Below are 21,294 nucleotides of genomic sequence, written 5' to 3'. Positions count from 1 at the left end.
AAATGTTATTTTCCCCATAAAATACTAATAAATGACAAAGTACAAGCATAAACTTCAAAAACCTTTCCATAGGTATAAAATGTTAGAATTCAAAAAGAGAGCTATTTTAATAATTTTTAATTTTCCATAGATGTATATGGAAGTCCTTGTTTTTTTTTTTTTTTTTCATTTTGCTTAGGACTCCAAAAGATTCATCAGATTATGATTACCATGTATGTGTCCATGTAACAATGGTTTGTGATGGGAACAGGAAAGGAAAATTCAATCTTATGCTTTTTCTGCTTGTACCTTTGTTGGGTGACTGATATATGAGTTTGAAACTTAATATTATACATATCAACATCCATGCATAACAAGGATGAAAAGCATACTTGTCAACTTATAAAACTATTTCTTATGTTAAATGAAATGCATTCGTTTTCATGGACTATATATTCCATATATGAATCGAAGCATGAGTAAAAGAATTGGAAAGGAAAGGCTGGCATATGTACAACCAAAATAAGTCTACCACCCCCCAACCACATGACCAAGTTAATCAGTTAAGAGGCTCACAAGTTCTTATGTCTGGCTATTTTTGGAGCTTCCTTCTCAATGTACTCCATTCGCCTTGCAACAGACAAGGGCCGTATGCGCTCAACAAGTTTATGACAATCTAGTTTGCACAATGTGCAAATGCCATGCTCTAGTTGGAAAAGTGCCTGTAAACCACAGGTTGGTTACCAAACTAACAATATTCTTAGCAATAAATAAATGATAGCCACACGAATGTCAATCTATTCCAGAAAAAAAGAATTGAATTTCAACAGGAAAGAAGGGGTTCAAAAAAATTGCAGTAACAGTATAATGAGATTCAATATCCAACCTCTCGCAAAGATCTTCGGCTTGTTCTTATTCGATATTCTTCAAAGCATTCCATGTTACAAAACAGATCCTCAAAAAACTCAGGTATCTTTGCAAGCTGACCCCTGAAAAAAAAAGTTTTAAAAATATGGAGCAAACTGCATTTGTTTTTGAAAGCACTTATAGGGGGGGCTTACTTGCATGGTGTTTGACACAGTTTACAAAGAGGTTCACCCATTATTGTCCAGCCCTGAGTGTATACTTTCTCCTTTTTCCCATAGCCACTATGAAGAGAGATCTTCTTCCAGATAGCATTTTCTGGCAGTGGATGGCTTATTTCATGTAAAGGTGTAGCACGTCTCTTGCTTCTACCTTTGAGCAGTCCCTGCTATGGACCATAATTAGATTACAACCCTAACCATATTAACTGAAGAAGGAAATTCATCAACTTGAAAAACAGAAGAAATTTTCATCATTAATGGTTACTGTAAGATAAATTAACCAGGTCCATGCACAAAAATTGCAATAATGTCTGGAGAAGATGCAGTAAGTTAAGTTTTCCACAAACATACCCCATTTCCATGGTTAATGGTTTCTTTCAGATAGAATAGCTCAAGGCTTAATGGAAGTTGTAAAGGCTTCCCAAGCAATTTCTTTTGTTCAACAGGTCTTAAACTGTTCCATTCCTTGATAAATTCAACGATCACATCATGACGAGATGGATTTTCCCTAATAAAATTGGAAGTTATCACCTTGTCCTTATCAGGAGATAAACTCAGAGACTCCAGTTCCTCTGGTCGGAAATTCTTGAAAAGAGGTCTTGGCCTTAAATCCTTTCCTGCAATGCAAGAATACAGGTGGATCCTTCCGGTATAGTGGCTTACCTGCAAAAGTCATTAAATATTTAGAAATCTCACTTAATAAATTGGTTTCTACTTAATAAATTGGTTTCATACTTCATTTCCGTTTAAACAGATTAACAGGGGTTTATTAGGCTTTTACTAACTAAAGAAAGAAGGGACAGGTTGATCAAGCCAGTATTTTGCTCAATATAGTTGGGAAAAGGCCTAGATGATGATGATGTGTATACTCATGTTTCATTAGATTTTTTGTTTAACAAAACGGCATCTTTAAGAATCTAGAAAATACAAAAAATGCATTTATTAATCATTTATTTATTATGCTACAAGCCTATAAATATAGCTAGGCCACATGCCTGAGAACTAAAGTGCAGACTGCTTAGGTCTTGAGGTTTCTTGGAACTGTCTCAACTTGTTGCAGAGACCTCTCACCTCAAGGTGGAAGCTTTTTAAAACAGTTATTGAAATGAGCATGTTGGTTGAAGGGTGGTTTAATCATTGTAATAATCTCTACTAAACAGGGAAAATTCGTCATTGTAGATCATCATATATGCAGAGATAAGGGGCCAACTAGTAGTTCCTAATCTTCTTTTATTTGTGTTAATATGGGCCTGTCAACTCCTATTTTATGTTTATTGAGCTGCCACCCTATTAAGGGCACCTGTGTATGGTGCCCTTTACTTCCACTTTCTTTTCCTCGTGCTCTGGACTTCCTTTTTACTTACTGTTATATTTCTCTTGATTAAAAAAATAAAATAAAACATTTCTCTTGATTAAATACACCATATTACTGCTGTTTTTATTTTCTCTTGGCATCAAAGCACCACCAATTCTTTTTCTTCCTTTTTGATCCCATAACACTTCTACGTACTGACAAAAGCATATAAAAAGAGAAAGAAATGCAGAATTAAGATTCTACCTGAAACCTCAGATAACATGCTTGAATAGAACCACTTGATTCAGGTTCAGACAGTTCAATAGGTCCATGCGAATCTTCATTAGATGTCAAAGCACATGCCATGTTTGCCTGCATTCCCACATTCACGGGTTTTTTTTGAGTAAGAGTTGAATCTGAATTAAGAAGCAAATTTCCTTCAAGCTCAAGCTTCTCCAATGACTCATCTTTTTCACTGTCCTTTTCCAGTTTACATGCAGAAACTATCTTAGGACACCAAATTTGTAAAGCTTCAGAAGCACTCTCTTCAAAGATTATATTTGGACCTGACTCCATTGCCATCTCAAAATCACAATCCTCAGCCTATTCAGCCAATAATACAATTTTTTTTTCAGTAAATGGCAAAGAAACTACAACGGCATCCACCAAAAATGAATCAGCGCATGAACAAGCAAGAGATGTAAGAGGGAGGAACTGACATTACACCTTAATGTTAGATATAAAGGTTTGTTTTGATGAAAGATCACCTTCAAATGAAAGAAGTCTTCTTTTTTTGATTGGTAATGAAGGAAATCCATTTGCATTGAATTATTTGGTTCAGCCTCAACCAGCTCATCAGATCCATCTTTAACTTCCTCAGCTATTTCAACATACATTTTGACAAGTTGTGTCCCCCCATTTACAGCACTGTTCCCATAGACCATTTGTCCAACTATGGGAAGTTTGTCATGTACTCCAACAATATTTGAACCTGAAGCTTCAGCTTCCAAGACATCAGTCCCATTCCCTTCTGGGCTTTCATGTTCAGCAGAACTCCTTTCAAGATTAAGATCAGAAACTTTTTCAACCTGCCAATTCAGCAAACTATGACTTCAATGAAACAAGGGACCAAAGCCAATATTTGAACACAAGTACCAAAACTGCATAATAACCACTAGAAGAGGCACTAAAGTGTGAGTACTTGCCTTGCATATTAATGAGTATATCACCACATGCCCAACCAGATTTCTTTTCTTTATGTGGAAAGAGGGTAGAAACTTATAAATTTATGTGGTAGGAATCGCCAAAGCTCAAGGTGCATGGTAAGCCATGTTCTTGAATGAAGCAAGGCACCACTTTAGAAAAGAAAAGAAAAACCAAATAATATGCAAATTGAAAGTATTAAATAAAGCACTTCAAAAAGCATATGGGCTCAATTGGTTAGAGAATTGTATTGTTAAAACAAAGGCTGCAACCAAGGTTCAAATCTTGGAAACAGCCCCTCTGTATATGCAGAGGTAAGGCTGTGTACATCTGTCCCTCCCCAGACCCTGGGCTACCCTTTTTTAACCTAATTAAGCATCAAATCCGAGGCCAATCTCATCAAAGTATAGCAACAAGCCAAACAAATCGCACTGGAATTCATCAGGCAAAGATCTCAACACAAAACAAGACATACCAATGAGCAAGGAACACCTGTTACGGCACTGCTTTAAGGAATTTCAAATATTGGCAAAAACAGAGTTGCAGCTTAATAAACCCAAATAGTGGAACAAGAAAGAGTGCAGAATTGAGCCCCTCAAGTGAACTCCCAATTACAATTCTGCCATGATCCAAAGACAGCCAAAATCCCTTGTAGGAAATGAATAACTAGAGCAAGAAGGAAAAAGAAAAGAAAACATTACCGCAATCTCTTTAACTACATCATATTTCCCATTCGTCACAGATGAACAACAGTGCACAATCTTGTTTAAATTCTGCCAACGTGACTCATCCAAAGTGTCCTGAAATATGATAATCCCTCTTAAGATATGCCAAATTAAATAATCATAGAAAATTTTTCTATAGATATTCTATGATGAATCCAGAAGTCAACACCTTTGCACAGAAGATGTATATATTGACTGAATTTGTCTGCCCTCGCCTATGAGCTCGATCCTCAGCCTTGTATATAAGCAGCAAGTATGCGTACATAGATTAGGAAAAAAGAAAAACTTCAAATAAATCATAATGGAAGGATTGGCATACAGGAAGGAGGTCCAAAAACTGGAGATTCTTTCTCCATAATGCAAAAATGGTCAATAAGATTTAGGGATGGCAACTTTCCCCATTTCCCCGATCCCCGTGGGGATCCACTCCGAATGGGGCGGGGATGGGGATGATTTTCCCCCCACGGGGACGGGGATGGGGAAATTTTCATCTCCGCTAGTGGGGATGGGGAGAGCACTCCCCGCCCCGCGGGGACCCCAATTCCCGCCCAGTGGGATCCTCACTAATATATATGTATATATGTATGCATACGTTATATATGTATATTTGTACACATACATCTATATATTAATATTTTTAAAAATATGGTTGAATATATGTGAATCTTTTCTAATGGGATTGTAAATTTTAATTATTTTACTTTTGTTTTTTAAATAAAATAAAAAACAAAAACAAAATGATTAACATTATAAAAAATCATGGGGAATGGGGATCCCCACGGATATGAGGATCCCCATGGGGACGGGGATGGGGATGGGGAGAGGCTCCCCGTCCCCGCCCTGCCCCGTTGCTATTCCTAATAAGATTCATATCCAAGGCATCATATTGAATTAGGATGGATAGGCAAACAAATAAAGCTAGTAAGAAGTATTATAAATTCAATATTGCACCATATTAGATCCAATTCATATAGAATAAGAAACCATTGGATATATTCAGTAGGAGAATATAATATTGTGAAATCAATCATACAACATTGCTTCAAGATTTTAGAAAAAAAAATTATATAATCCAAGTTCAAAATTTTTAGTTATCTGAAATAGACAAACTGAGAGAGTACTTGAATCATGCGTCATAATGATGTTTAAACAAATTTGATAAAAAAGTAGCTGTTTTCAAGCACTTAATCTGTCAGGATCCATCTCTACCAACTATATATGGTATTTGATTTGTAATGAAATACTGTGGTATAATAAGCAAGTAGCACTTCAAGATTTCAAATAGTTCCTTTTTTCAGATCCTACACAATAGTTTTTTTCCCTGAAACTGTGTTGAATTTTGAACTAATACCAATTACCAAGTTGAATGTGCTTAACCAAGTCAAGTTCAGTTTTTAAGAATAAGAAGTACAATTGAAGCACAAGAGTTTCCTAGAGCCTGAGGCACAACATCAAGTATGCACCTGAATGATATGAAAAGAAAATCAAAAGAAAAGCTTAATATTTAGGCAAATGTAAACTCTGATATATATATTTCAGAAAATCTATTAGCTCAACCGGTTAAAGCATCACGTCATATTAACAGTTTAACACAACATTTTGGGCAAGCTATGCAAGCTAAACAGTTTAAACTCTAAGAACCACGTGCACAAGAAAACAACATTTTGGGCAGATGATAAACCTGAAGCAGAAGGTTTGGTGTTTGGGGCAGCTCCAAGAAAACAACATTTCGAGCTAATGAAAAATCCAGTCCATGTGATGCAGCAGTTATCCCTATTATTGCAATTTTAACCTGAAACACAGAAAACAAATAATGGTTTATTAACTATATATGAAAAAATCACAAACAGAACAAACATTTAGCGCACTCATACCAAAAAACTTGTCGCAAGAACATGAAGGGAAAGATGGCCGGTGAAATGGTCACATGCATCATGTGCTTATGCAAGAATCAAGGTTCAAAGTTCCAGTTCCAATTAGGTTTTACCTTCCGTTGGAACTAAAACTTTGCCAAAATGCTAGGATTGTGGTTAGAGAACAAGGAAAAAACAATGCAAGTTTAAAAACAAAAGGAAAGTTGTCTGTTTTAATCATAGTCCAATTTATCTTATAGTTTTCTCCTTGTAACATTTCTTTTCTCCCAAAAACACAAACTATATTTATTAAAAAGAGGATGCAGATTCATGTTCAAAATTAATGACTCTGCATCACACATATATACATGAATAAGAATGTACAGAGATACACCCAGCCTTTGTACTCCGTGATCTATGTTATGCTCTCCATTGATCTATATGATCTGTGCAGTCATGTAGGATAAGTTCGATCGAGTCTTTACTCTAAAAAGACTCACACATATATTTTTTACCAGAAAGAAAACTTTATCAATTGTTTTAGTATGTGAAACAGAAAGTACAGCAAAGTGGTAATCCAACCACCCATAGAAATAATGATCAATCAGCCTCATACATACAAGGATATAAATGCACACAAAAACACCAAAGCTCAGTACTCCAATATCTGAACTAAGCCCATGGCCCTCCATTGATCCATATAAAGCAATCATTTTGCTCCATAAGTCAATGTTAATAAAGTTGACTTCAATTGCCAAGGAAAAATCATGGTTTGCAACATGGTTTAGAGGAATTCTTACTATTACATAATAATGAAGGGGCTATTGCTTGGTTTAACGGTAAAATCTCAAGCTAACATACATGAGAACACAGGTTCAACTCTCAGATCAGCAACATGGTGCAAAAAAAAAAAAAAAAAAAGCCAAATGTAAGGTCATTGACCAACATTGGGCAGTGACCTTTTTTCTACATAATTATGAACAAACATAAGAAGCTAGTATAAGTAGAAGTCTGACATAGGTGGAGATTTGACTTTTTCTCCCCACCATTTCTCTTCTATTTTCTTTCTCCCCTGATCTTCATTTTCCTTCTATTTCCTCTTCTTTTTCCATTCAGTGCTCTGTTTTTTCTATTCAACTTTAAAAGGGTCATTGAGTTTATGGCAGACACAAAACGAGTTCTCCATCTGACCAAAATGTGCTATACCCATGCAAAACAATAGGTATTTAAACTTCAATCATAGTTTACAAGCCACAGAATTTTAAATTCTGCATGACTCATACGTTATAATTTCTTCAAATAAATTAGCAGAAAGAAATATTCAGAGGAACAAATATGAACCTCTGGCAATGATCGGAAAGATTTCACAGCCGCTTGCCTATCCATGGGAGGTGTTTTCCCATGAATGCAGACATACTTGATCCCCTTCTCAACTGCCAACTCCTAAATATTTCAATCAAGGACAAAGCTTAAGTTAGAATAACTGCTGTATGCATATAATATAAATACAGACATGCATATATTATCAAAAGAATGATTTTAAATGTGATCACAGTAATCAAAGTACCAGATGATATTGCAAGCAAAAAAGCAAGACCAAGTGCTACCATAAGCGGCAAATTAATGAAGGATTGGAGACAACTATCATGATCATAAATAGGTGAATATAATTTTTGTTCTTTCCTCTATTATATACAGGAAGCAACAGTCGATAAGACATTGTAAAAATACTTAACTAATTAATTAATTAATAAAAATGTTTACCTGAACACCCTTAAGAACTACATGATGATGAGCAAAAATTAACATTTTATGGGAGTTATGATCCATATTTGAATTTCCCTGAACTGCTGGTTCTGTAACAATAGGATGAAAGGAGAACCACTCACGAAACCCAGAAAGCTTTGCAGCACCAAGTTCTTGATCTGAAAGATTCCTTGAAGTTCTAAGGTAGTCATCATCATCTGAAAGAAACAAAAGAGGCCTGGAGTATAACCATATCAATTGATTACATAGGCAAGAATTGCAACCAAGATACTCCTTGTTGGTTTTTCTTGAACTGATAATAAATGGATACTTTTCTATCAGTAAATAGAACAATTTTATTAAAAAGAGGAGAGAAAACAAGAACGAGATGGATCTACGAGAAAATAAATGACAGAAAAATCCAAGAAATCCATTGCAAACATCCATATCATTAGCTGATTCATTTTTTTTCTGTAGAAAAGAATGTTTATACTGGATAGCAAGACACAAGCTTTCCTATTGTAATGTGATAAATGCCAATTGTGAAAGGCATGCCTAATAAAGCCTGGCATCTGTCCAACTCCAATATTAATCTTCAAGTTTTCCTGTCATGTCCTTCAAAGTTCCATGAAAGTCTGGTATCCTGTGAAAAAGATAAAATCTTCTTCTGATTGAGCTGCCCATCCCTATTGGTACCAAGAAGCAAGACAACATCTTGACCTTATATTCGAGAAAAACCCGCAGGTGCCTAGAAAACAATGATTTCCTAGTGACCACCAGAATTTAATCTACCCTGTTAAGATCCATCACTCATTCATGTCTCATTTGCACCTCCATTAACAAATTTATAACCAACATTCCAACACACGCATGAAATACATAAACATCAGCTAATAAGTTATGTGGCATTTCCACTCAGTCATTGTGTAGATTGTTAGACATTGTATGCCCTTATGATCCAATAATGTAACTGTTGCTGCCAAACATGGAGCCAAGGGCAACAACGTAATTTCCAGTGTCCGAGGCCAACGGGTTCAACCTGTTGAGAGAAAGATGCCAGAGGCCCCGGGAGGTATCCTAGGGTGGAGACTCCGACGATCAAGTTAGCCGAGAGTTGTGAGGGGTCAAACCAAGCAAGAGAGGAGACTTAAAGCTTGAGTTCCAGTGCGTGTTTACCTCAACGTGGGAGACCTTTTTATAGTCGGAGTTGCCTGAGAGTAGTTGGGAGTAGGTGGCGGCAATTGGCAGTGGTTGGTGATAGGTGGTTAGGATGCGTCCAATCGACGCCACGTGTCAAGGTCCACAGAATGGTCAGAATGCATCCGGCTGACGCCATGTGTCGAAATCTATAGGTTAGCCAGATACCCCTACATCACTTACCCCATTCTCGAGGCTGTAGCGATCGGGGTTGGTTGGTGGATTGCATTGAGGCCTCGACATCGACCGAAGAGAGAATAGTACATTCGTGTTGAGGACTCGGCTTTGGCTTTAGTCGTAGAGCTCTTCTTAGTGACTTGTTTGGCAACTACTCCTTCGTTCACCCTTTGCGTCAGTGAAGGACCATCGCAGGCCGAGGGAACATGACCATGGCCCATGCGGGCGTAGGCTGTCTACATCCGTTGTTCGTGCCTTGCACGGGCATTGATGTCACCCGTCATATGTTTGTACGCAAGATGGGTGATGAGGTCAACCGAATGAGGTCATGTACGAGATGGTGCGAGGGTCCAGTTTGACGTATTCTTGAGCCAGAGTCAATGGGTGAACCAGCCCTATCTCTTGACGCTGTTTCATCTCCCAAGGTCGGTGCCATGTGTAGCTGTCAATTCGGGCTGTCAGGTCAGCATGTCCACGGCCGTTGGATCAATTGGATCTGAGTCGTACATTTTCCATTAAATAGGGAGGCTGGTTGAGCAACTCCCCACCATTTGCTTGAAACCTTCTACTTAGAGCTATTAAGGACACCTCAGCTAATAACAACCAATCCTTTAAACTTTCTTTAACAAACATCTTTAGGTAAAGGATTCTTGTCCTCAACATGTCGGCCTCAAATTCTGGTTGTGAGACTTATAACCTTCCTGACTAGAGTACATCTAGCAACACTCCTAGTAGTGACAGGAGTGACAGAAGTGGCTCCGAGTGCTAAGGGAGAGAGTCGCATCTCGTGGGGTTGAGCACGATTAGTAGGGTGTGGGCTCTACCAATTAGAGCACCGGTTCCATGTGGCCGACGCTCCAGGGAATGTTCTTGGGCGCCCTGATGTGGATGTGGAACAAGACGAGGAACTCACAGCCGAGGAGCAGACCAAGGCTGAGCGCCGAGGCATTATCCCCACTCTTAGATAGCACTCTTGGCAAGGTGCAATGTAGCGCATTAGCCGAGAAGTACTAAATCCCAAGGGCCTAAAGGGTTAAAGTCCCCAACGTGGGTGATAGGTCGTGGCTTGCTCCCGAAGGGGAGGTTTGTGCCCATGAGCATTACCTTCACTTCGGGCTACAATTTCTCTTGCACCCCCTCATTCCTAAGATCCTAAACCATTACAACCTCACCCTTAGCCAGCTCGCCCCCAATGATGTTAGGACGATAGTGGCCATATTGGTGATGGCCCATCTTCGAGAGGTGACAGTGACACCGAATATATTTTAGTGTCTCTTCGCACTAAGCAAGCACCCTGACGGGGAGGGCTTGTTTTACTTCCAAGGCCGACGGGGAAGGGTGGTGGACAACCCGTCGTCTACAATTTCTCTTGCACCCCCTCATTCCTAAGATCCTAAACCATTACAACCTCACCCTTAGCCAGCTCGCCCCCAATGATGTTAGGACGATAGTGGCCATATTGGTGATGGCCCATCTTCGAGAGGTGACAGTGACACCGAATATATTTTAGTGTCTCTTCGCACTAAGCAAGCACCCTGACGGGGAGGGCTTGTTTTACTTCCAAGGCCGACAGGGAAGGGTGGTGGACAACCCGTCGTCTATCCACAACTAGAAGAGAAATTCCACTTTGTTACTTGACCCCAAGGCTAGTCCTTTCAATCTGGTTGAGGAAACCAATTACGTTGACCAAGAGGATTAAGCCATGCAGCAGCAATGAGAAGGCTATGATGACTCAGCTTCGGCTAGGCGTGACGATTCACGCAAGACCCTTGGTGAAGGAGGAGTTGGCTTTGGTGATGGTTGGCCTTAGTCCTTCCACCATCGATACGGATGCTCACGTTGTTTGCCAGTTCTGATGTTGCTTATGTTTTCTTAGCGTTCTTCTGACCTGTTTGCTTCTCATGCTCGCAAAAATGGAGGGCAATAGGAAGGCAAAATTGCTGGCAGCAACATCGAAGAGGGTCACCGAGAAGAGCAATGAAGGGAACACGCCTCGGCATCCACCAGAGGGGGCCGCAAGACAAAGGGTCAAGGCCAAGGCGGCCCATAAGAAGACATAGGCACAGAAGCGCCCTTCAGAAACGGCTCGAGACCCTTAGGCCAAAAGGCTTCAGCTATGCGAGCAGCGTCAACCCAAGGAGACCTCGGGTGAGTCACATCAAGCGGAGCCTCGGTCATATGATCCCTAGGAGAACAAGCCGCTAACCGCTCGTTGGACCTTCCGACTGATGCAGAATGTCTGAGACAAGGACTCCTTGTCGTTTCCTGACGTCGGGTAGCAGCTAGCGATTAGCATGGTCCTTCTTGGGGACTGCCAGTCCTACACTCAATATTCGGTGCACTCAGTCCATGACACACTTTTGGACAAAACCGCTGAGGTATGTGTACACTTCTTCAAGTCTGTTGCGTTGCCGAAGTCTTCTTGGTGGTATGTGACTGACGTTTTTCCCTTCTTATGTGCAAATGGTATCTTGCTTAGTTGGCCTTTGTGACAAGGTCGAGGCCGAGATGGTGAATAATCAGAAGCTCATTAAGGAGATAAAGTCCTCCTTGGCGTTAATGAATAGCGGTTGGAGTAGACCGACCACAAAGGCAATCAAAAAATATATGACCTCAAAGGAGCACGAAACAGATTTGACCACCTTTGCCTCCCAGGATTACTTAGAGGGCTTCAACAACTGCAAGGCCCAGCTGACGAACTTCCTTCCTGGCTTTGACATTGGCCAATTGGATCCATTCTCCAATGAAGCTCAACAAATAGTGGACATACTAGGGACAAACGAGAACCCAACCGCCAATGCCACCGCTTAGACCGGAGGGGGCCAATAAACCTATTTTTTTTGTTTTCTTTTGTTTGGGCCCATGTGCCCCTAACACTTGTGTATTTTTCTTCTTCTTTCTTGTAAGGGACCGACGCCTCCCCCATAAGATGTCCTTTTTTGTAAAGACACTTGAGTAAATGCAACTTAAGTTTCTTGCCAAAAGATGTCCCTCCCTTCTTCTTTTCTCCTCTTCTTTTTTATTTTGTTCTAGGAGCAGATGCCTTCCCCCGAAAAGGCATCTTTGTAAAGAAACATGTGATCCTTTAATAAAGTAATCCTTTACTTCGAAAGTGTTCTTTACTTAGTCTTTCATGAGGACGCTTCGTATTAGAGTCCTTTAGGTCGATGCCGACACCACAAGTCGTTCCTTAGTCTTGGAACTCTTTGCCTTAGCAAAAAAAAGAAGGAAGTTGAGAGTGGTCGAGGCCGACATCATGCTCAGTGCGTTACTACACAAGGGCTTTGTGGCCGAGGTCACGAGTGGTTGCCTTAGTGAAGAAGTGTCATTTACTTAGTGTGTCGTTCGTCGTGTATTTTATTAAGTAATTGGCTGACATTGGCTCTTTGACCTCCAAGGACCCTCACTTCTTTAAGGATCTTTGAAGCCAAAGCCGGGGTATGACTCGCAAAGTGTCGTATGCCTTGAGGCCGACATCTGATTTGAGCACATAACTTTAAGGAAGGCCGTATGCCGCAGTTGGCTAGTCGAGGGGGGCGCTATTTGGTCCGGGCGTATAACCTTAAGAAAGGTTGTATGCTACAATCGACCGGCTGAGGGATACTGGCAACTGGAGGGGACGTGAACGTTTACACAAAGAAAGAGCCGAGGTGAGAGGAACTTGCACTTTTCATTTAGATTTTCCACCAAGGTATTTACAATTCTATAGATAGTACATTCAGAGATTCTTAGAGTTCCAAGTGCGAGGCACCAGTCTTCCACCCATATACTCCAGCCGAAAGGTGTCGGGTCTTACTACTTGTTTAATTTTGTAGGACCCTTCCTAGTTAGGGCCAAGTTTTCTGACGCCAGACTCGGGAGTTGTAGTATCTTGCAACTATTTGTTGGTATGCCGCAACCCTGATTTGGGCTTGCTCTCGGACAACTTCCAACAAATCAAGGTTGTTCCTTAACTCTTCATTGTTCTCGGCTTCCTGATATGCCTTGGTCTGAAGCGTTGGTTGGCCGAACTCTGCTGGGATGGCAGCTTCTATTCCATATGTCAAGTTGAAGGGGGGTTTCACCCGTGGCAATTCGAGGGGTCATTCGGTATGCCCAGAGAATGTTGTACAGTTCATCTGCCCAAAGCCCTTTGGCTCTGTTTAATCTTACCTTCAACCCATCTAGGATTGTCCTATTAGTGACCTTGGCTAGGTCGTTAGTTTGAGGGTAGATGACTAAGGTGAATCGCTGCCTTATCCCTAGGCTTTCACACATTTCTCTGAATTTGGCGTCGTCAAACCGTCGGCCATTTCCGGTGACGAGCATGTAGAGGATGCCAAACCGGAAGATGTTATTCTTCCAGAAGAAGCTCTGAATCATCTTAGTCGTAATGGTTGCCAAGGCTTCGGCTTCGACCCACTTGGCAAAGTGGTCTACTGCCATGACAAGGTATCTCCTATTCCCTGTGGCTGCGGGGAAAGGTCCAAGGTGGTCCATACCCCATTTTGTAAAGGGTTAGGGGCTGCTGAAGGCCGAGAGGGTCATTGCAAGCCGATGGAAGATGTTGGAGTTCCTTTGGCATCGATCACACTTCCGTACCAACTCAATAGCATCCTTTTGGATGGTCAATCAAAAGTAGCCTTGTTTGAATGCTTTCTGTGCCATAGCGTTGCCCCCCAGATGATTGTCGGAGATGCCTTCGTGGATTTATCCTAGCACATACTCGCCCTCCTCTCGACGGAGGAATCTGAGATAGGACAAGGTAAAGGATCATTTGTACAACTTGCCCTCGAGTATGGTGTATCGTGTTGGCTACCATCAGACTCTCCTTGCCTCATTCTTGTCGGGTGGCAGTTGTTCATGTTGCAAGTAGGCCAGAACAAGGTTCAAAGTATCGACACGTTTCGGCTGATACGTATCGTGTCGGTGGCTCCCGATACGCCTCTATAGAGGTTGTATCAGGTCAACCACTGTTTCAGAGGGTAGTCAGGCCTTAAATTGGCCCCTCTAAACCAATTTCGAAAAAAAGTAAGTGAAACATAAAAAAAAAGCACCGACATAGGCCAATACGCCCTACTAGCGTATCAACCCGTGTCGATATTTAGAACCTTGGGCAAGAATGGGATCCATCTAACAATGCTCAGCTTGGATGGGGCACACTTGCCTCTCTTTGATGCTGGGATGCGCCAAGCTCTCGATGTGCACAGTGCGGCTAATGGCCAACCCTGAATAGTTTGCAAGTTTTGAAAGGGCGTCAGCTCGTGTTCTTAGCCCGTGGAGCTCGTGTCAGACCTGGTGTAGAACGAAGCTAGTAATCATGCACCTTTCAATGCATAAAATCTCCACTTCTTTCCTTAACTGCCAAGCCAACCAAAGAACACCCTGGCCTTCACTTGGAAAAATACAAAAAAATTTCAAGGTCCAAACTCCAAAGCACCCTCTCACTTCTCAACAACACTGCCTTATTGTCAAATACAAACAAGAGGCCATGCACCTTTCAATGCATAAAATCTCCACTTATTTCCCTAACTGCCAAGCCAACCAAAGAAAACCCTACCCTTCACTTGGAAAAATACAAAAAAAAATTCAAAGCCCAAACTCCAAAGCACCCTCTCACTTCTCAACAACACTACCTTATTCTCAAATACAAACAAAAGGTCAAGATTCATCTCCTTGTAGAGTCTTCTCAACTCTCAAAATGTAGAGGGGCACCCTACAACCTCTACAGTTCCAAGCAAGAACTTCATGATCCACCTTAATGGAAGTTCCGCAATCACCAACTTAAGTCCCACCAGCTTGATCATTCATTACAACGAGTGCCTCGGTATTTTGGCTATCAAATGATTCACCAATGGGATTGAATAAATGGATGATAGTTTCCATTTTTTCAATGACACAGACTCCACCACCTTTGGTTTACGCTTCACTACCTCACAATTATTCACTGATTCAACTCCTAGGCCCACAAAAGCAGCATTGGTATGACAATTACCAATAGAAACTTCAACAGACATAAATGTTCAAGGAATGCTCCCATGCATGCAATCCAAACTGCCAAAACTGTCTCCTTTGTAACTATCACCTCCTGATGTTGAATGACCATCGGTGCCGTTGGAAATCACCCCATCTATCATCATTGACACTGGAGAACTTCACACTACAACCTCCATATCCCCTTTTCTCTCCCAACTGACAAGCACCAGCAAGATTTTTGACGTCCCAACCCGATGTGTTCCGAACAACATGCAAATCATGCCTGAAAATACCAACAATTTCACCCATACCCCCTTTTGATGATCTCCCAAACAGCAGCACTGGTTCTGCATGTAACCACTCACTGAAGGGGAGACTCTAGTGACCACAATGGAGTGTTGTCAAGACAATTAACACAAACTTTCCGTGTTAGAGATTGTAACAAGTCAACTTCTACTCATGCTGGCACATGACTAACCCAACACTTCTGCAAATCCAGATTAGAAGTGGGGAGCACCTAACCAACTCCCACCACCACCTTCTCCCCAATACTCCTAATACAAAAATCCATAGGAAGTCCATGGATTTGAATCAAAGAAATAAGCAGCCTTCATAAAATCCACCTCCTCCAAAAGCATGCCATACATCCATAGTCACAAAATTAAAAGCTTCCCAGAAACAGCCTAAGAGCCCTTGTCAAGAACCGAGCAGATGTCTACCTCATATTGAAAGAAAAAGATAAAACAACCTTCTGGTGTATACTCCACTGTAACAGGATGTCTCAACTCTCAAGTTCCAAGAGCATGGAAAAATATTGCGAATAGCAACAGGGTTAACATGAACACAACTAAATTTGGGTTCAAGATCACATTTATTTTTGACAAGTAATTCAACCCAATCTAAATCGAGTTTTTAATACTTTAAGGTGTACCAGAGACATGTATAAAATATACCACTACTTATAACTTATAAGAGATGTTAAATTCCGAGCTCCCTAGCCCTTAATGAGTGCTTCAAAATTGAGATTTAAATCCCCAATTGCATCTCAATACAATATAGCATTCTTTCTTTATGATTAAACTAAATAGAAAAAAGTCAATGAGCCGGAGATAAAAAGGTGGAATGATAAACCACAAAATCGCATAAAAAACAATAAACAATGTAACAAACATTTGAATGATATCAGATGAGAATCAGAAAATTACCATCAGGTTCATTAGGTACTCCCAATGACCAATCTCCTTCAGCATCTTCTTCAGAAACATCTTTTCTTTCCATACACTTCAGATCTCCATCAACCTCCCTAACAGCAGCTTTTGCTGATTTAATATCTTCACTAGTCAGTATCAATGTTATAACTTGCCTACGTTTAGGTGGTAACTGAACTAATACATGCTTCTTCAAACGCCTTATCTGTAAGCAATATGCAGGCAGGGGTCAAACCTCATCCAATAATTCTGTCAACAAAAAGCAAAACACTGGCAATCCAACTAAGTGGGCTCCATCTTTGGATACAATGGACAGAAAAAGGCAATTTAACTATCAAGAAGTACTGCATGATTCAGATGTTCCTTGGTGTACATGGGACATTTCTAATTACTTTATTTCTTTAATACAAATCTATGCTTAGTTTTCAATAAAAAAGGAAAGATGTTGTATGCAGGTTTAACCAAAATGAAATAGAGAAAGAGACCAAATTCTTTTATGCAAGTGTTTCAAACCAAATTTTGAAACCAAACCAATGTGTCAAAATAATCAGGTTGGCTAAACCTATTGACACCAACCAACTGCAACAGTTGAACTGATGATATCAGCTGTATGGTGATTGCACAAGAGACATGTTATATTATGTATTGTCTAACCAGTACAATAGCACACGCCACCAAGGCTTAAATGGAAACCCAGCTAGAATTAGGGCATGGTTATGCTTTTCATGCCGAGGCCCAGCCTGTGGGCTGTGGCCTGCAAGGTTCCAGGTTTCAAAAAACAGATAGGAGATTCAGAAAACAGAAGAATCAAAGCTCAAAGACAGAAGACAACTAGGAGATTTTGTTAGCGTCAGGATAGTGCTTTGTTTTCTAGAAGGCTGGATGGGGTTTGTTTTGCATTTGTTTCTTGAGTTGGTATTTTCATGTTTCCTAGGATTTGGGTGATTTCTCATCACCTTTTCTGTACTTTGTTCTCTTTCTTGAATAAATTTTATAAATTATTTATCTTCAAAAAAAAGTATGTAAGGTTGAGGTTGCTCAGTGTCCCAGACCAAGCTGCAGCCCTACCTTGCCTTCATCATTTTGCTCTTTAATGAGGAATAATCCCCTACCCCCAACAACCTAAAGAACTCACAGGGTGTGAGAGAGGAAAACACATAATGAAAGCAATGGTGCCATGACTGGGAATACATATGCATTTTACTTTATATAACTGACAGATTTTTCAGATTAAAATGTCCCTTCGCAGTAAGAAGAAATAAGGTTGGTTTCAGATTAATAACTGATCAATAATTGATTATTGAACCAGACAGGTTTCTGTTTGAGGTGACTTGTAGTTTGATATAACCAAAACAGTAGAACATCCTCTTATTAGGTTTTACACTGTATTAAAAGACAGTAAAAAATATGCTTTTGGTAGACCTACCAGAGATCAAGACTGTAAGGTGAGGCTAGGCAACAAGGCAGTTAAAGTGCCTATGCACCCACCTAGGCAGTAATAGCGGAGAATAGCCAATAATAATGAAACTAAGGCACATTATATCATTCATTTTAGTGATAAATTGCAACATTCTGTACAACAAAATAGAGGTGTAATGTGGGCCATGCCTGGCTGGTATAGATCACATTTTCATGCCGCTTGCACTATATGGTCCATGCCAGCTTGGCCCGTGCAGATTGGGGTGCGGCTTAGCACGAGCCCACAGGCCTATTCATATTCTTTTTTTTCACTACAAAAATTCAAAAATTTATAAAAAATAATGAAAAGTTGGAAGGAAAATTTGACAAATTCAACGGTTGCAAGTTTGAAACAAAAAAAAAGTCATCTTAAAATTTTATTCAAAATGAATAATCAATTCCTACAATAAAAACATAAAATAATTAAATGAAATTGAAAAAAATGCTATAATAAAATGATTAAATGACATTAGGGTCGTGCCACAAACTGGCACAGCTCGCAGGCCAAAAACCTTTGGCCCAGCCCATTTTATACCTCTACAACAAAATCAATTTCTAACAAGAAAACAGCAAGGTATATGCAAGTTCAACCTGAATATGAGCCTTTCATCAATGTGGTTCAAAGCATTAGCTTCATCATTATAAAACATTAAGATAAAATCCTATAACAAATTAGTGGTTTATTATTCTATTTGCAAATTTTCTCATAGTAGCATGTGAACGAGATGCAATTTTCACTACTAGTCATAAGAATTTTTATTGACTCAGATTCCCTATAACATATCTACAAAATAGCAGATTGCCACAAGGCACCTACCATACCATTTGCCTCAATTAGACAGGTTCTAAAGCACCTTATCTAGTGCCTCATGGAAAGGCAGGTGCCTAACATGCAAGCAAACAAAAGAAGAAGGTCCATAGGCAACCCCCCATGTAGCACCTGGTCAACTAGATGAGACCCGGATAACTATGACTGATGATAGCACCCTTAACCCCTAAGTTAAAAACTAGATACATGAATCATATGTATGCAAGCTGAGGATGATAAGAGTGTTGATCAAACAATACCAGAGGGCACTTTTGGTGAAAATCAAATGTATATAACACAAATGAAGGATATCAGTGACATGTATCATATGTATGCAAGCTGAGGATAAGGATGATTGATTAGAACAATATCAGAGCGCACTTTTGGTGAAAATCAAATGCACAACACAAATAAAGGATATCAGTGACAAATAGTTAGCTCAGCACCAAAGTTAATAGAAAGTAAGAACAAACCATGACGGATAACTTTAGCAACACATTCAATTCCTCCAAGCGAACACCCTTTGAAATATCTTGCAAGAATCAAAATAAAAAAAATATATATGTTAACATTTTATCAATCATAACAAAAACCAAAATTAAAAGCAAAGCTTGCTAAAAATAGGCATCAACCATCCTTCCTTAAGGAGCATGCTAATGCAGTTATGAGTTATACCTAATATTTTAAAACCAAGAAGACACCAGAAGATTTAAACTGTTTAAACCATCATCTGGAGCCTAAACTGGACCACTTGAACAGTTGAACCACCACGGCACCACCAGGTTTCCTGTAAGCCCCCTTTGCAATAATTATTTGACCCAGAAAATTTTCCTTTGACATTAGAGCAATTCAACAAAATCTGACTATTTGCCATAATTCTTCTTGCTTGTTCCTTCTATTAACTATCTAGTGTGGAGTTGGTAAAATCTGCTCTTTCTTCTTTTATTACTTTGTGGTCTCTATTTGGTAATTGAAAGGAAGAACACTAGTTAAAAGTTTTAATCAATTTGGTCTTTGAATAGAATCGAATAACACTTTGATGGCCAAATCCTGTACTTTCCAATTGAAGAGTCAAGAATATAAAGACAAACAACCTATTCAATTACAAATGTCAATATAAGGATACCAGGCACAAGGAACTAAGATCATTTTAATTTCTATTCCATGAGTTGACAGGTCACAGAACCAAGCCTGAAAGGGGGTCCAAGGAGATTTCTGTAAACTGAGGTTAGGGGACACCAGTGCAGTTGTCATAAAATTGGGTTTAAGTGTAATTTATAGGCTCATTTGATTTTCACGCATACAATAGCTTGAGTTGTTAAAACAATAACAATCAAATCAAATAATAATGAAATAGGGACTGAGCAAGAAAATAACAGTAAATCCAAACAATTTTCACTTTGAACGTTTTGAAGGCATGGCATACACTATAATCTTGAGCACTTTGCCATTGGCAGAGCAAACAAAACTACCAGTTTATTAGAGTAAACTAAGCCAACGAGCAGTATAAAAATAAGTCCAAATATAATATACCCTGAATCTCCTCTTTTGAGAACCTGGAACAGACTCTACTACACAGTAGTTTCTGACAAATTCATATTTGTCCTTTCCGAGCAAGCCAGGCCTAAAGAAAGGAAGCATATCAAGTATAAATATATTGAAACTGTAGCAAGCCATAAATAGAATCAGTCACTTCCATATGTTGAAACTGAGAAGAAAAATGAGAGATATGAACCTACCATAACATATTTATTTGATGAAATATGTCATATGGCCTATGATCACCTAGGACAAATGCAAAGAGAATATTAGAATGCATTCAAATTTTGACATAGATAAAAATGCAAGGATCTAAAAGAAAACTACAGTTGGAAGTTGGAACCACAACTCTTTTAATTTGAACAACCACACAAAATTAAAACACATATACGATAGGAAAAAATAATTGGATCCTAATGAAACAAAGAGCCAACGTCAAGCACTGCCAATTTGTGTACAACCTTGACAATGAAGGTGTCCCAGAGAGTAATATTATGCGTTTGCTTTTTGTTGCCACGTCAAGCACTGCTTTTATCTGTATATAGCATGGCAGAAAAAGGATCATGAAGATGAAATGTTATGCAAATGAAGATACAGAAAAATTAAATAATTAATGCAGCTAAAAGCAAATCTAAATGAACAAGAAAAAATTGAAGAAATATGATACAAACCAAAGGCAGACAAAAGAAATATGATACAAACCAATACACAGAGGTGTATCAATACTGTGAACCATGGGTTCAATACAATAGTTAGCAATGTTGCATTGATTAAACCCTAAGAAAATAAGAAAATAATAAAAAGAAATCAGTATATAAACACATAAAATGAATATTCTAGTTTAATAAAGTCTATTTTATAATTATAATGTCAAAAAATTAAAAATATAAAAGTATTTTATAACCCAGTGCACAAAACTGCTAGGCAACTGGGCGAGGCAAGCCTCCAAGGGCGCCTTGTCACCTAGGTGCCCGCCTAGCCGTCGCCTTGACAACTATGTTCCATACATGCATATTCAAACAAAACAAAACAAAATAGTTGGACTACATTCACTAAATTCAAACTTC

General features: G+C 39.4%; 1 protein-coding gene across 5 annotated transcripts in view; it reads right to left on the bottom strand.

The window, feature by feature from the left end:
• LOC148854409 (SNF2 domain-containing protein / helicase domain-containing protein / HNH endonuclease domain-containing protein) overlaps positions 1-21,294 on the bottom strand; it is a 52,093-nt gene that overhangs the window by 5,456 nt on the left and 25,343 nt on the right. For 2 of the 5 annotated variants that reach the window (XM_088983576.1, XM_088983578.1), the window contains 16 exons: positions 20,689-20,762; positions 20,428-20,463; positions 20,222-20,312; positions 19,162-19,209; positions 16,420-16,627; positions 7,904-8,103; positions 7,481-7,582; positions 5,968-6,078; positions 4,456-4,521; positions 4,263-4,361; positions 3,126-3,446; positions 2,623-2,961; positions 1,416-1,727; positions 1,041-1,231; positions 866-968; positions 556-701 (listed from right to left, as the gene is read on the bottom strand). In XM_088983576.1, the coding sequence (XP_088839702.1) occupies positions 556-701; positions 866-968; positions 1,041-1,231; positions 1,416-1,727; positions 2,623-2,961; positions 3,126-3,446; positions 4,263-4,361; positions 4,456-4,521; positions 5,968-6,078; positions 7,481-7,582; positions 7,904-8,103; positions 16,420-16,627; positions 19,162-19,209; positions 20,222-20,312; positions 20,428-20,463; positions 20,689-20,762 (2,447 nt within the window). Of the gene's footprint in view, positions 1-555; positions 702-865; positions 969-1,040; positions 1,232-1,415; positions 1,728-2,622; positions 2,962-3,125; positions 3,447-4,262; positions 4,362-4,455; positions 4,522-5,967; positions 6,079-7,480; positions 7,583-7,903; positions 8,104-16,419; positions 16,628-19,161; positions 19,210-20,221; positions 20,313-20,427; positions 20,464-20,688; positions 20,763-20,929; positions 21,005-21,294 lie in introns of all 5 variants that reach the window. The other 3 variants (XM_088983574.1, XM_088983575.1, XM_088983577.1) reach the window with 3 other exon arrangements.

The sequence above is a fragment of the Nelumbo lutea genome, chromosome 4, assembly GCF_056320005.1.
Source record: "Nelumbo lutea isolate HS-2025 chromosome 4, American lotus-T2T, whole genome shotgun sequence".
Taxonomy (NCBI): Eukaryota; Viridiplantae; Streptophyta; class Magnoliopsida; order Proteales; family Nelumbonaceae; genus Nelumbo; species Nelumbo lutea.
The sequence above is the reverse complement of the archived record's forward strand: the minus strand, read 5'-3'. Positions and strand labels throughout refer to the sequence as shown.